The sequence below is a fragment of the Panthera onca genome, chromosome A1, assembly GCF_046562875.1.
Source record: "Panthera onca isolate mPanOnc1 chromosome A1, mPanOnc1 haplotype 2, whole genome shotgun sequence".
NCBI lineage: Eukaryota > Metazoa > Chordata > Mammalia > Carnivora > Felidae > Panthera > Panthera onca.
This window is the reverse complement of record NC_138339.1, coordinates 171,573,282-171,589,257: the sequence shown is the minus strand read 5'-3', so window position 1 is coordinate 171,589,257 and position 15,976 is coordinate 171,573,282. Positions and strand designations below refer to the sequence as shown.

The 15,976-nt window shown below is 39.8% G+C and overlaps 1 protein-coding gene across 1 annotated transcript in view; it reads left to right on the top strand.

The window, feature by feature from the left end:
• IPO5 (importin 5) overlaps nt 1–15,676 on the top strand; it is a 55,761-nt gene extending 40,085 nt beyond the window's left edge. Inside the window, exons 16-28 of the mRNA XM_078432395.2 lie at nt 1,605–1,823; nt 2,914–2,997; nt 4,359–4,491; nt 4,579–4,700; nt 6,287–6,383; nt 8,033–8,205; nt 9,154–9,265; nt 9,353–9,408; nt 10,576–10,698; nt 11,570–11,789; nt 12,404–12,632; nt 14,782–14,923; nt 15,531–15,676. Coding sequence (XP_078288521.1) covers nt 1,605–1,823; nt 2,914–2,997; nt 4,359–4,491; nt 4,579–4,700; nt 6,287–6,383; nt 8,033–8,205; nt 9,154–9,265; nt 9,353–9,408; nt 10,576–10,698; nt 11,570–11,789; nt 12,404–12,632; nt 14,782–14,923; nt 15,531–15,617 — 1,797 coding nt within the window. The 3' untranslated portion in view covers nt 15,618–15,676. The remainder of the gene's footprint in view (nt 1–1,604; nt 1,824–2,913; nt 2,998–4,358; nt 4,492–4,578; nt 4,701–6,286; nt 6,384–8,032; nt 8,206–9,153; nt 9,266–9,352; nt 9,409–10,575; nt 10,699–11,569; nt 11,790–12,403; nt 12,633–14,781; nt 14,924–15,530) is intronic.
• The last annotated feature ends 300 nt before the right edge of the window (nt 15,677–15,976 follow it).

Here is a 15,976-nt window from a genome sequence, read left to right as displayed (position 1 = left end):
AAAGTTGACCCTTCTTCTCACCTAGATGACAGAAGTAGACAGATGAGAAAGAATATCATTTTTACGTTAAATAAGTTGAATTTTAAAATCAGGCCTGGCTGTCCAAATAGAAGGTTTACAGTGATAGCTTAAATAAGAAATAGAACCTAAGAGACTCAGTTATGTTAGTACAGCAGTGTGTGAGGAGAGGATGCAAGTGAGAAAGGCAAAGATTCAGGCTCAGTTTGTCATGAAATGAATAAAAAGGACAAATAAAAACCTGTTAAGAAAACTCCTGTGTTTAGCAGACACAAAGTTACTGTCAAATTGCTATAAAAGTAAAGTTTCTAACGTTACTAACTCAATTCTCACACATCAATTCGTTATGAACCAGGAAGAGTTAGTAAACCACACTTCACGTAGTCATGTTCTAAAGGAGAACAAGGTGGAGACAAGATACAGTGTCTCCGAAGGTGAAGAAAGGGGCTTTTGAAATATGACAGGTGTTCCGGTGTTCAGTGTCCGGTGACAGCAGACCAGGAAGGAACAGGAGTGAATCTGAAGACGGGTAGACCCCAGTTGAAGGCAGATGAGTTTGTTGGTTAAATCAGGAACGGAAGGATCAAACGTGACTTTACAAGTGTGTTTGGGTAGAGGGCTGAAGTGTAAATAGAGTTTCAATTGCATCCCCTTACTCCAAAGAGGCAACAGGTCAGATTTTTTAAAGACTAAAAGAAGGAATTGTTAAGATGGCCTGGGGAAGAAGTTAAAGTATGTGAGCAAAAGTTGTGCAAAGAGAAGGTAGCTGATGAGGAACAACGTTCCTCGGAGATCAGAAGCAGTCAAGACCTGAAACGTGGAGCAGATGCAGAAGAAGGGAGTAAGTTACCCTCTTACGGGGCAGTGGAAGTGGTCGTGCAGGGAGAAGAACTCTGCTCAGAGTGGCTGGAGTTGATTGGGGGGAAGTGAAACAAATCTGGAATAGTCCCTGGGTCAGGTACTCCTGTGAATCCTCAAGGGTTAGAAAATGTTACCAGGTGACAGCATGAGCCCCGCTGCAAGTACCCAGTGTTTGTTACTAGCCAGGTCAGAGAACCTGTAGGTCTTGAATGCAGGAGAAAGGGGAGCTCATGTGTTTCACCAAGACAGTGAAATGGTTGGCTAAAAAGCTCTGGCTCTGATGGGATCATTAGTGCTACCTTCTGGGGAGAGTCGCATGAGAAGATTAAGGAATGGACCATGAAGGGGATTCTCTCATGCATGGTAGGACGGCACAGAGTGTACGGTAAGTAGTGGGAGTCAGTGAGGTAAAAGGACCGAGAAATACGGGTGTCAAGCTGGGATACAAAAATTGGAAAAGGAATCAGATTTGTGCTTGAGAATTGGTTGCTTGGAGTTAAGGCAGACCTGAGTAAGGAGCATTCCATTAACAGAAGAGAGAGGAGATCCCACATCAGTAGTTCCGCAGGGATTCTTTAATTTGCTCCGGAACCTACGGTCTCCACTTGGGCTGCTGGAGGGTGGTCTCCGCTGGCTGTCTCAGAGAAGCCTGTGAGAACTCGGAGCAGGTATTTCTTCCAGTTTCTCGTTTGCATGATTTATTTTGTGTGTCTTCCTTCTCCTAGTTGATTCAGAAAGGCACCAAGTTAGTTCTGGAACAAGTTGTGACATCTATCGCATCAGTTGCAGATACCGCAGAGGAAAAATTTGTCCCCTACTATGACTTATTTATGCCATCACTAAAGCACATCGTCGAGAACGCAGTTCAGAAGGAACTCCGACTTCTCAGAGGAAAAACTATTGAGTGCATCAGCCTCATTGGTCTAGCCGTTGGGAAGGAAAAAGTAAGTGATTTGTAGAAGGCTGAATTTACTGTCTGTAGTTTGGCTGTGGAGGCATTGAGGGAGGCACTTAGAGGCCTTTTCCTTCTGCTAAATGGTTTTCCGGATACTTGTTTTTTTTTCCATTATCTTACTCTCCTGTAATTCTAGCTTTATATAGAAATTCATTTTTTCAGCATTAGTATTAAGGTTTTTTTCTTAATTCATTTATGCTCTTGAAATCTCCTCCTCTTCCTACCACATGTACAGTCTACTGGGAGGCGTGTGGAGTTCAAGATCCATATGTTTAGCTTCACTCATTTAAACACGTACTTGGTAACATTCCGTTTGCTTTCTTGTTAATCCAAAAACCATCAGGTGTCCTAAGAGAAATCTCTATACATATAGTTCTGCAGAAAATAATTAGCAAGGACCATTGGCAGATGTATTTGTCTTCCAGCCAGCATATCAGAGTCTCAAAGCTGATCCAAATGAAGTCCCCCCTGTCATTGACCTCTCGCGCTCTAATTCTCAGAACTACCAACAGTAGAACCTCTCCAGTTGGTCTCCTCCAAAACCAGCACCGGTGTTAACTTTACCTTAGAAATTATTTTCTGTGAGATACTGAGAACCTAATCAATACAATATTTTCATGTTCCTACTCTGTCTGATTTTCAAACTGTCTCTGAAACACTGCCTGTTTATACAGTGGGGATTGGCAGAACTACACAGAGTTACCTGAAAATCCTATACTTCTAGGGAGCAATCCAAAGTTTTCTTTCTGGATTTGGATTATCTTTTTACTGCTGGAAATACATAAACTATAGACCAAAACTTGATATCATTAGAAATTCCTTTATACTGCAGTTCACTCTGACCTTCACTGTAGAATCTATTTTCTAGAAAGAGCACTAGGTGTGTGCAACATAGATGAAAATTTTTCAGTGTGATACTTTTGTCTAAGGGGTTATGACCCATGTGGGAAATGTAATGGATTTTCTTTTGGAAAGTTGTGTTATTATACAAGAACCAAAATTGGGTAGTGGTGAGCACCTCTCTGTTCTGATAGCCACGAGAAACACCGGTGTTGATTTTCCCAAATATTTTCTTCCAGTTCATGCAAGATGCATCAGATGTGATGCAGCTCTTGTTGAAGACCCAGACGGACTTTAGCGATATGGAAGATGATGATCCCCAGGTAAAGCAGCTTTCACATGTTGGCCTAGATGTACATCTAGTATAAAGTTAAAAGTACTCAAAAAAAGAAATTGAGTGATAGTTTTCTTGAGATAATCCCTGGTTGCAGAGACGTTCTTCACTGGCTTTCCTTCTACTTCTCATGCCATCTTTTTCTCAGTCTGCTCTGGCTGCTCTCTCCCCTGACTCTGGCTTTTGGTTTTTGGTTTTTTGGGTATTTTTATGCTCTTAGGGTTCTGTCCTAGGCCCTCTTCCCTCCTGAGCAGTGTCATCCACACCATGGCTTCAGTTTTCCTCCGTGTGCTGTAACTGCCAGATCTTTCTCTCAATTCAGGGTTCATTGATCCCCCCGCTTACTAGACATCTCCATTTGGACATCTCTCGGCCCTGTCATTGCCACATGACTTCCCACAAACCTGCTCTGCTTTTTTCTTTCTGCCCATGAGCACACATTCATTTCACCCCTGCCCCATGCAGCCTGACTAATCCCAGCTCATATTTCAAGGCCAGTATAAGTCTTGATAGTGGGTCCTTACGACACAGTGTTGTAAATTGTAAGTGTGTGTCATGGTCCTAATAGTATTCACGATGCCTAATGAATAACAGTGACTCCATAAATAATTGCTGGGTTACATTTGGACTTTACACGGCCATGCTATCATTATTTCCTATGAACTTAGATTGTTTTTTCTTTTGTGTGTGGGGGGGGTTTTTTTGTTTGTTTTAGAGTAGGTGTGGAGAATATGTGTGTTTACGCACGTGAGATATATTAGTAAAAATCAACTCACTTTCTGGGTTACAGGGATGATGAATTAGAACTAGATCCTCTGTTGGTGGTTTGCAGGTGATTCAGACTATGTAAACACAGTAGTAGAAGAGGTGTCTTAAAAACACCCAGCCACTTACACAGAAAATTGAAACAGCTAGGAGAAAGGGATGTTCTCTCTGGTGTTAATAAATGTTTAATGAATGGAATGCTAGGCAGTAAAGGTACAGTCAGATAAAATATGTTCTTGTCTTCAAAAAATGTAGGGCCTAGGAGTTAAAATGGTTAAGTAGATTTTATATATGTGACTCACATGCTATTAGAGAAAATTATATATTGCTTCTTGAAAGTAAGAAAAAAATAAGACACAGTCCTGGTGTTCCTCTTTTCCCTCACCTGCTCTCTCTATCCCAGGGCAAAGGCTCACAGTGATTTTGTTTCTGAATGTTTTAAGTATATGACTCTAGGAAATGTACTTTCTGCTTGAAGGACTATGAATGTGAAATAAAACATTGTTTGTATGAAATAGGGAAATGGCTTCTTTGTGATTGTCTATTTACCATTGTTTTGAAATCAATTTTAATTTTTTCCCCCAGATCTCTTACATGATCTCAGCATGGGCCAGAATGTGCAAAATTCTTGGAAAAGAATTTCAGCAGTACCTGCCAGTGGTTATGGGGCCTTTAATGAAGACCGCTTCAATTAAGCCTGAAGTAGCCCTTTTAGATAGTAGGTGTCTTCATGAAGACATAACAGTTGTAAAATTCCTCCCTGTGATTATTTTTAACGTGAATTTGTTTTCTTCCTTGTTAATAGCCCAAGACATGGAAAACATGAGTGATGATGACGGTTGGGAGTTTGTGAACCTTGGAGATCAGCAAAGTTTTGGTATTAAAACTGCAGGACTGGAAGAAAAGTCCACTGCTTGTCAGATGCTGGTGAGTGCGTATAGTGTTTATCAGACTTCAGTTGACGAGTTCTTAGAACACATTCATACACACATTTCAGAGGAGTGCCTCCCATAGATGTTAAAGAAATTATTTGAAGAGCAGGAATATATTCTTTAAAAAATAAAATGTAGAAACATTTTGACCCAACATTTCCACTTCTGGATAAAGAAATCATGTAGGTAAACTTCATGATCACTGCTGTTTCTAATAACAACAACAAAAATGAAAAGCCTGAATGCCTGTTATCAGGAAGATAATAATTATTGTACCCAGCTGATACAAAGCTATGTTGGGGCAAGGATTTTTGTCTATTCTGTGCTTAGTGTATAGTAGATAAGATGACCAAGGAATATTTTTTGAATGAATGAATGAACAGAAATGTGCTCATGCTACTGAAAATATAACTGGTATGATGTCAGTCATATAAAAAATATAAACATGGTAGGGACATCAAAATGTTTACAGTAATTACCTCTTGCAGTGTTATGAGGTCTTGTGTGCAAGTTCTCTTTGAGGTTTTTTTGTTTGGTTTTTTCCCTCCCCTTCCCCTTTATGAGCATGTGTTACAGACAGGGACAATAATCTATTTTTCTTAAAGGTAGAATTAAGAAATTATGGTATATTACAAACTTAGCAGATGAGTAAGCCCAAATAAAAGTTAATAACTTAAATTTTATCTTGCATTAATAAAACATTGTTGTATTTACCAGTTCATTTAAACTTGTATTTCTTGAACTTATTTTTATCATCAGTACTTACTATATATTGTAAACATTTATGCCTATAATATAATTCATAGACATTTTGGATTTTTGTGGTATCTTTCAACTAGAGAGTAAATGTAAATGTAACATCTCTAAACAAAATTATCAAATCTTTTAATGTGGAAGAAAGTAAAGAAACTTTTTTTTTTTTTTTAAGTTTGTTTAGTTTGAGAGAGAGCACGCGAGCAGGGGAAGAGCAGAGAGAGAGAATCCCAAGCAGGCTCCGTGCTGACAGCATGACACAGGGCTCACTCAGTCCCACGAACCATGAGATGGTGACCTGAGCCAAAACCCAAGAGTCAGCTACTTAACCGACTGAGCCACTCAAGCACCCCGAGAAACAATTATTTTTAAAGCAGCATTATTTTTCTGTTTCACTGATGAAATGATTTTTTTATTACAAAATAACATAAGCCTATTTGCAGATTTACAGAGTGATACACTACAATTAAGTGTTCGGGTTTTTTATATCTTTTTAAAGTATTTTTCTTCAATGATATATTTTGCTTGAAGTACCTCAGAGTGCTGAAACTTTTGCACCATTCTCCCACACACAACACTAAAAACGTGGGGTGTTCCGGTCTTTGAATGACAGCGTATACTGCAGTCACACCAAGGCCCTTTCCCTTTGTACAGCTTTTTCTACATTTATATTTGTATTTCCCAGATACTTGTCACAGTCCTGCATGCAGCTCTAAGTGTACTTCCAGTCAGGGTGCAGCATTCTGTGGTCCTTACGATTCTGCTATTTAATAAATGTTAGTACCTAAAAACTAACATGGATCTTGATTTCTGATACTTTGGTTTCAGGTTTGCTATGCTAAAGAGTTAAAGGAAGGCTTTGTGGAATACACTGAACAAGTTGTCAAACTGATGGTCCCTCTACTGAAATTTTATTTCCATGATGATATCCTATAATTTTTGAATGCAAAACATTTCTAGAATTAGTTAAATTGTAGCTTGAGTGTTTGACTTTGTGTTAACTGATGTGTGCTTCACTGTGATTGATTGTTTGCACTAACTGTAATTTAAGTTTATAAACTACATTTTTTGCAGGTGCTTTAGTGTCATGGTTTTTGTTTGTGCCAAAAACAAGAAGAAAATGTTACCTATTTTCTAGTTGACAGCTTTTTCTGTGAACCACTGGAAAGATTTTAAGGATTGATATTTTTAGCAAATGTTTGTAGTTGTATATAAGAACTTTCTTAAATATCTGTTGGTGGTGTTAAGCTAAGACTTTTTTATAATTTTTTTTTCAACGTTACTTTTTTGAGAGACAGAGCACGAGAGGGGGAGGGGCAGAGAGAGAGGGAAGCACAGAATCTGAAGCAGGCTCTAGGCTCTGAGCTGTCAGCACAGGCCCAACACGGGGCTCGAACTCACGAACGGTGAGATCATGACCTGAGCTGAAGTCGGACACTTAACCGACTGAGCAACCCGGGTGCCCTGAAACTAAGAGTTTTCTTAATAGGTTAAGAGACCCGCTGATAACTTTCTGTGGCCTAGTCCTACATTTCAAATGTGGGTATCACCTTGGAGAAACCTTTCTTGATAAATCTGCATGTTAAATGTTTTCCTTCCTAACATGATTGTCGTAATTAATACATGGAAACATTTTTAGGCCTTAACACACACACACAATTTCGTAGATGGGTTTAAAAAAAAGGGACAGCCCAACAGAGTGGTTGAGCCCAGACCCAAACTCAGATCTTCCTGACTCCAGAGCCCCTTTGTTTTAGTTCCTCATGCAGTATCCTGTAGTGGTATCCTTTACAGAAGATGGCTTTTGCCCAAGAGAAACTTACCATGATGAGAGAGGACAAAGGGAAGTCTCACGACCTGATGTCACAACTGACACTAGATAGGGAGGGGCAGCTTGGTCTTCATTGAAACTGAAAAGGCTCTGACAGGAGAACTTAATTAGTGTTCCCAGGAGAAATATAGCTTTGGTTGCATTTATTAGTAACATTTTTTTAAATTTTCTTTTTTAAAGTTTGTTTATTTTGAGAGAATGAGCGGTGGGGGCGGAGGGGGCATGGGTATAGAAAGAGGGAGAGAGAAAATGCCAAGCAGGCTCCACGCTGTCAGTGTGGAGCCTGACATGGGGCTCACACTCAAAACTGTGAGATCATGACCTGAGCCAAAACCAAGAGTCAGACACTTACCAACTGAGTGCCATCCCCCCACCAGGCGTCCCATTAGAAATATATATTGCATAAGTTTGGGGATGAGAACATACTAAGATATGCTCTAAGGGTCCCAGAACCTTTTACAATCATTTCTGTGTTTGCAGGTCACATTTGAGACTCACTGCTGTATTGTAGGTGACAGAAAAGACAGGGATAAGTCATATGGCCAGGGAGATGTCTGTTTTTATACACACGATATATTTAACACAAGCTCCTGGATAGCATTCTCAGATAATCTGGCCATATGACTGGCACTCGGTGAACACTTTAACATTTACGTAAGCAGAATGAGAGAACAATCTTTCAAGGAGAGGAATTACACTAAGTGTGTCTGAAAGTATTGATTACGTTTCCTTAACAATAAAACGTGTTCGAGTGGCGGCAGCAGAATCCATGCCTCTTCTCCTGGAATGTGCGAGAGTTCGTGGTCCTGAGTATCTCACACAGATGTGGCATTTTATGTGTGATGCTCTAATCAAGGCCATTGGCACAGAACCAGACTCAGATGTCCTCTCAGAAATAATGCATTCTTTTGCAAAGGTAAATATTCTTCTCTTAAAAGTATGTATAAGGTTGTATGTTCATATATTAGTCTTGCTAAAAATAAATAAAATTCGATCTTATAACAAGTGATTTTTTTTATTTACTGAAAATGTTTCTTTCTTCTTTTAACGTTTTAGTCCAGTCTTGATAAGTTGCCACCGTCATTTACCTAATAATCCAACTGCAGAATATTGGCTCATCTCCAGCTCACACCTAGTTTCTGTCCTATTCTCTCCTAGATGCCTCTGCTCTTCATTTTCCCTTATGTCTTCTCTGTGCTGAGATCGCCTCCTTTGGTCTGCTCCCGATGTCTCTCTCCTTTCTTTCCCTCCCAGTTCATTCTCCTTTTCTCAGGCATGAACTTCCTCGATACTTGCACTCCTCTTCCCAATATTCCTGGTCACCCCCATTGTTCACGGCTCCATGGTCTGCTCCACAGTTTGGTTTAAAAGTTCTTCATTACCTTTCATTTGTCCCCATTTACACTCTTACAGTTCACATTTCTTCTATTTTAACAAAGGAGGCCCCCCTGGGCCTTTGTGCATGTGATTTCCTCAGCCTGTAGTGCCCTCCCAGCACCCCCTTGTCCTTTTTCCCCACTGTGTTTGTGTAGAGCGTGTGTGTGGTAATTGAGCTCCTCAGAAGCTGGATAGTCTGCTCCATCTTTGAGATGTCAGCTCCTAGCAGTAATGCCTGGCATTTAAGATCTGCTCAGGACATGTTCAAAATAAAAATATTTTTTAAATTATTTTCTTTGAAGTACTGTCATTGTAACGAACATACACCAAGCAAGTGTAATCTACTCATTTAATCGTTAGTCTTCGACCGTGCTGAGTTATGTTAATTTTTCTCATGCTTCTGTGTTATTCTTAACAGAACTTAACTTTTGACTCTTAAAACACTTAAATCTCATGGGTTGCCTTCTTTCCTCAATTTCATCATTAGTGCATTGAAGTAATGGGAGATGGATGCCTTAATAATGAACATTTTGAAGAATTGGGAGGCATATTGAAAGCTAAACTCGAAGAACATTTTAAAAATCAAGAATTACGGCAAGGTAAGTTCTCCACGCTTTTATTTCTGAATGTAATCCTTGACCGTTTTGGCGACCGTTTAAAAAGACATTTATTTGGGTGTGTTTTAGTTAAAAGACAAGATGAAGACTATGATGAACAGGTGGAAGAGTCACTACAAGATGAGGTAAATTATTCCCTTCAGAACTTAATTTACATGATCATTTGCATCTGGAACATTTTTAAATGCTTAAGTTTCTAATTCATTTCTGACTTGTCATTCTGATGTAATTATCGGTAATTTTTAGGGGAAGAATCTGACATGTATTTCATTTACTAATCTAGAGAATAAGTAATTGAAGTTAGCTGATTTGTGTTTTGGATGCTGTGTGAGTGTTTTTGCTGCAATACCTCCCACATGACAGCACTTCTAAGTTCACCTAGTGTTTCTTTTATATATGCCTCTCGGCAAATTTTTATTGGCTGGCGTATTCACTGTTTTAAAGATTAGTGGACTCAAAGTCAGGTGTTAAATGACTGTCTAAAGCCACACACTGCCGCGAGTCTAGGGCTTAAGGCCAGATCTTTTTGTAACAACAGCTGTCTTTCTACCAGATCACAGGATAGTGAGAATTTCCTTATAAATAATACACATGCAGTGGTTGAAATAAGTCTTCTACGTTGCTTTGTTCAGCTCTCTCATCAAACCACTTGATGCCATCAGATGTATTTCAGCTGCATATTTAGGTTCCAGGATGTGGCACGTAGCCATCCTGGTGGACCAGTGCTCCCGTGCGCAGGTCATCCCCTTTCTGTGCGGGTGCTCCTGTGCACAACTCATCCCCTTTCTGTGCAGGGTGCTCCCACGCGTGGCTCGTCCCTTTTCTGTGCGGGGTGCTCCCGCACACGGCTCATCCCCTTTCTGTGTGGGGTGCTCCCGTGCGTGGTCCATCCCTTTCTGTGCAGGGTGCTCCCATGCTGACACACACAAATTGCTCCCAGGGATGAGGTGTTGTCAGTTAACTGACCCCACATCTCTCCACCCAGATGCTCCAAAATTAGAAACATTCTTGCAGAAAGCAAAAAATACTACTGAAGTAAAAACACTTCTGTTTCAGAATTTGAAATGTAGGTATGTTCCAAGGAAAGTCTTTGGAGGCAGTGCAGTACTGGCCGCACTTCTCTTTCTGTCGGCAGGTGGGAGGCGTGACACCCGGCCGTAGAGGTGCCCTTACAGTGATGAGTAGTTTAATTTCTGCATTTCCTAGATTTTTGTAAATGAATGTTACTGTTAGCGGTAATAGTGGAGATGCCTTTTGATACATATGGGTGTTGTGTGTGTTTTTGTTTTTAGGATGATAACGATGTTTATATTCTGACCAAAGTGTCAGACATTTTACACTCAATATTCAGTAGCTACAAGGAAAAGGTGTTACCATGGTTTGAACAGCTGCTCCCGTTAATTGTCAACCTAATTGTAAGTGTTACCTCTCTTTGACCGTTATTTTAGATAGTTGACCTGGGATTGTTTCAGTGCAGCACTTGAAAACACACTTCTAGGTTAAAATGGACCTTAGAAATCCTAAAGAGTTCCATGATTTTATCAGGTTTATTGCATTGCCCTTGATATTTTCTCATTTGATACATGCTAGAAGTTTGCTAATTAGGTTTTCCATAGTTCAGTTAAATCAGAATGCATTCCAAAGACATACAAATGACTTTTCATTATTTCAGGTTATCCGTGCACTGCTCAGTTATCAACATAATTAGTTTTTTTCAGTGGACCCTAGAGGACTCCCTTAAAATCCTTGTTACATACAGCCAGCATTCATAGATTCTGGATGATGGCCTTATGTATTCAGTCTTTAAAATACACATGAAAAGCAATCAATAGAAATCTGTCTCACTTTGGCTTTTAATCTTGTATTTAGTAGTGCAGCACGTTTTTTTAAAAACTTAGGCACATAGGACTTAGCCTGTTGAGTGGATATATAAAGTTAACATCTTCATAACTTTTATTGTTGTTCTTTAAATACAGCATTATCATTGTCTTTTTTGTGAATTAAATGTACCCACATTGTTGCTGCTGTTGGTTCTTCCGGTATATGCTGATATCAAATTGTGGGATTTTATAAAAAAATCATACAAAGTCTTTTAAACCTGTACTTCCTTAAATCTGTGTTGTAATTTGAGGATTCACAAGAAGTGATTATTACTGTGTTTTTCGTTGCCTGTATCTGGAATATCCATGTAAGCTTATCACTTACATGATAGCCTATAGTGAATTTTTTTTTAACGTTCTTCGTGTACTCCAGTATTCAGAGCTTAAAAGATTATCTCTTTTATAGTGTCCACATAGACCATGGCCAGACAGACAATGGGGATTGTGCATCTTTGATGATGTCATAGAACACTGTAGTCCAGCCTCTTTTAAATACGCAGAATATTTTTTAAGGCCGATGCTCCAATATGTGTGCGACAGCAGCCCCGAAGTGAGGCAAGCAGCTGCGTATGGCCTGGGTGTCATGGCACAGTACGGTGGAGAGAACTACCGGCCTTTCTGTACAGGTACTTTCTTCTGCTCGGTCCCAGGCATCCCTTTTATCGCGCTCTCGTTCTCTTTTCCACATCCCCAAACATTATATAGCTATTTCTGCTGTGTTGTTCTTCCCTTTTTCAAACGTCTCACCTATAACATACACAAATTGACCGTCTTTATTCTCGGAGATATGGAAATGAAATCTGAGTGGAATCAGAGCTTCCCCACCCCCATCCTCCAGAATAGAGTTCATTTTGGGCTTGGAAGGTACACCCCAGCTGCGGCATAGGACTTTTAAAACATATGGGGGTCCCTGTAAAGCCAGTGCAGGAATACAGCTGGAGGCTTTTAAAAGCTTGAAGTACCCTGAGATGATCGGGAATTGAATGTTGAGTCTGCCGACCTCTTGGGCTCCCAGTTAGTGGAGCACTGATGCTCCGGCCCATGCCGGGGCAATCCTCCTTTCCTTCTTAGGTCTGGCTCTGCAGCCAAGAAAACAAAACGGGCTGGAAACTTCAATAATTCTTCACTACAATCGATAACTGGACCGAAGATAAAAAGAAATATTTATATAAAAAATACTGGCTTTGCATGAAAATGTGAGGTTTTAAAAAACTGACCTTTTTGCAATTGCTTATTTTAGAAGCACTTCCACTGCTGGTAAGAGTTATTCAGTCTGCTGATTCTAAGACCAAAGAAAACGTCAATGCCACAGAGAACTGCATCTCAGCAGTGGGGAAGATTATGAAGTTCAAGCCTGACTGTGTGAACGTGGAAGAAGTCCTGCCTCACTGGTTGTCTTGGCTTCCACTTCATGAGGATAAAGAAGAAGCTGTTCAGACTTTCAATTATCTGTGTGACTTGATCGAAAGGTAAGAAAAAGGACAAATAGACCTCACTTTCTTTCTCTCTAAACAGTGTTTCCTGTGCACAGCCCCCCAGATGTATAGGTTTCTAATAATGTTGTCTTTAAAACCGTGTCACAGTTAACGCTGCCTTACAGTTAGATCTAGTTTGACTTGTTCTTTATGGAATTCAACAGATGAGGCATTATAGAACATAAGTTTTAAGAAGATTCTCTTTCAGGGGTGTCTGCGTGGCTCAGGTCAAACACCCAACTCTTTTTTTTTTTTTTTTTTTTTTTTCTAACCGTTCATAGCGGTGCCTGGATGGCTCAGTTGATTAAGTGTTCAACTTCCACTTAGGTCATGATCTCAAAGTTTGGGAGCTCGAGCCCCGTGTCAGTTCTGTGCTGACAGCTCAGAGCCTAGAGCCTGCTTTGGATGCTGTGTCTCCTTCTGTCTTCCCTCCCCCATTCACGCTTTGTCACTCCTTCTCAAAATTTTAATGTTTGTTTGTGAGAGAGAGTGCGTGCACATGTAAGCAGGGGAGGGGCAGAGAGAGAATCCAAAGCACGCTCCGTGCTGTCAGCACAAAGCCCGATATGGAGCTCGAATTCACGAACCATGAGGTTATGACCCGAGCCAAAGTCAGATGCTCAACTGACTGAGCTGGCCAGGTGCCCCAGGCATCTGACTCTTGCTCTCAGCTTGGGTCCCCTCTCAGGGTCATGAGTTTGAGCTCCACACTGGGCTCCACACTTGGCATTGGAGTCTACTTAAAAAAAAAAAAAAGTTTCCCTTTTAATGTTGTTGCCCGTTTATGTCACCAAAATGTCACGTCATGTATCTATTGTTTATTTATTTGGCTTTATATATTTTTTTTAATCCCCACTTTACAGAAGTAGAATTAACATGTATCATGTGTTAGTATAATGAGATCAAAGTATGTCATTAGCACCATGGTTTTTGGATTCAAGAATCAGTGGTATAAGGAAAGTATTCCAGTTGGGTAATCAAGATCTGGCCCTGGGCTCTGGCATTATTAATGCTCTTTTGTGTCCATGAGTATATCTAAGAATTGCAACAACCTGGAGGCTACAGAAGCTATCAAATCAAAGGCATGTTCTGTGGTGTGTTTTTCTAAGTCCAAGTTCTCCTAAATGTTAATCAGATCGAGGCTCTGTCACTACTAATTACTGCTTTTATTCATGAATAACTCCAAGGGCTACAACCACTCATCTGGAATTCGTAGAAATAGGCCAGTGAGCATATTCCTTCATATCTGTTTAAGTTCAGGTTCACACAAGTGTATTTGTGTGTTCCCACTGAGAACTGTCATTAAGGGATGTGCTAACCCTGGTGGAGACTGCACACTCCTTATCTACTACTGCCTTTGAAGTGACCACTTCTCCATCATGCTCTTTGATCATCTCCCTTGGAAAGGACTGTTGTGAAATTCTCTTAATGACAAAGACTGGAATCCTAGTTAAATACACTGTTATGTTTCTTTCCATTAAACTTGCCTGACGTTTATTTCCTGGCTTACTCTTTTTTTTTTTTTTCTTTTTTTATTAGAGAGGGAGAAAGAGAGAATGAGTCGGGGAGGGGCAGAGAGAGAGGGAGACACAGAATCGGAAGCAGGCTCCAGGCTCCCAGCTGTCAGCACAGAGCCCAATATGGGGCTCGAACTCACAAACCACGAGATCATGACCTGAGCCAAAGTCGGACACTCAACCGACTGAGCCACCCAGACTCCCCCTGGCTTACTCTTAAAATGCCCATAAATCCTTTTGAACTTCACATTTATTTGGAAATCATTTTGCCATATAAGAAACTGCTATTCTTAGTAATAGCTCTGTTTTTTTTTTTTTTTTTTTTTTTAATAAGTCACAAGTTATTTAGAAGGCACTTAGAACGTCCTATTTATTGTTTGGCCCTTGAAACTAACCTGAGAGATGAGCCAAGTATTTTTCTTAATTTACATGGGAAAACACTGAAGAGCTAATAAATAAAATTAGCTGGTTTTCCTGCCACTGAATTTGATTTTAATGAATGCATAATCATTTTATAAAGATCCTATAGCAGAATTCCATATTAGGGGAAGGATATAGGAAAATATGAGTGCTTGCGTAATTTTTCCTTAACTTTCATTTATAATGGCTTTCTTCTCTTTGGTCAGTAATCACCCGATCGTTCTTGGCCCCAACAATACCAATCTGCCCAAAATATTCAGTATAATTGCAGAAGGAGAAATGCATGAGGCAATTAAACATGAAGATCCTTGTGCCAAACGTCTGGCTAATGTAGTCCGCCAAGTACAGGTAAGCTGTTTTGCGGAAATAAAACAGTTTCTTGGAGAGGTGTTTTGTTTTGTTTTGTTTTCTATTCTACAAGGAAAAAAATAGGTACCCAATGAGCAAAGGAAGTTTCATTTTTATATTCTCTTGTCTCCAACCTTCAGATTACTTAATGTATACTCTGTCTATATGTTCTCATCTTTTATCAGTACTAAAATGTTTGTCTTAAACTTGAGATACTTCGAACCTTCCACTTGGTGCTTAGCGCATATTCCTGTAGAAGGTTTTTTTTGCATTGTCTGTGAAGAAAAAAAGATGAGATTTTAATAGTAAATAAGCTGTCAGCTACCAAAGTTTTTTAAGTGATTTATGCTCCTTATTCCTTTGTGTTGTTTACTTGACTGTGTCCTCTATCTAATATAGCTTTTCAGGTTAGATTGGATGAAGAAAACAGTGTGAGTGAAATGAACTTTAAAGAAATGCATAGATTTCTTGCTTTTATGATGGCACTCCTCAAACTACATCGACAGAAAGTATTTGGCATTATTATAGTCTACCTAATGATGATTAGTAAAATACTTCTAAATGACCATTTCACTGAATCTAAATGTTTGAAATTGTTTTTTCCTAGACTTCTGGAGGATTGTGGACTGAGTGCATAGCACAGCTCAGTCCCGAGCAGCAGGCAGCCATACAGGAGCTCCTGAACTCTGCTTGAAGGGCCTTAATATCACCACCAGAAAACTAACTCCAAATAAACGTTTACCCTTTTGTTTAGGTTTCTTTGTTTTGTTTTTGAGCAAAAGAGAACGGTAGAGTTGTGTTGTGTAGGCCATTCTTCTGCAAAGCCACAACAGCAGGAAGAGAAGCACTGGGTTTCAGAGTGGGGTTTGAAAGGATTTCTATGGTACCACTGAAGAGGTTCCCTGTAAGCCCTACAGCAGCACTGAAGAGTATTTTTCTATTGGTATAAGCCACCCACGTGAAGGTGAAAGGGAAGGAAAATTAATTTTTCTCATTAGACTTAAGGAAATTTAAGACAAAACAGCTTTAAGATCGGTTATTCAGTATAGATGT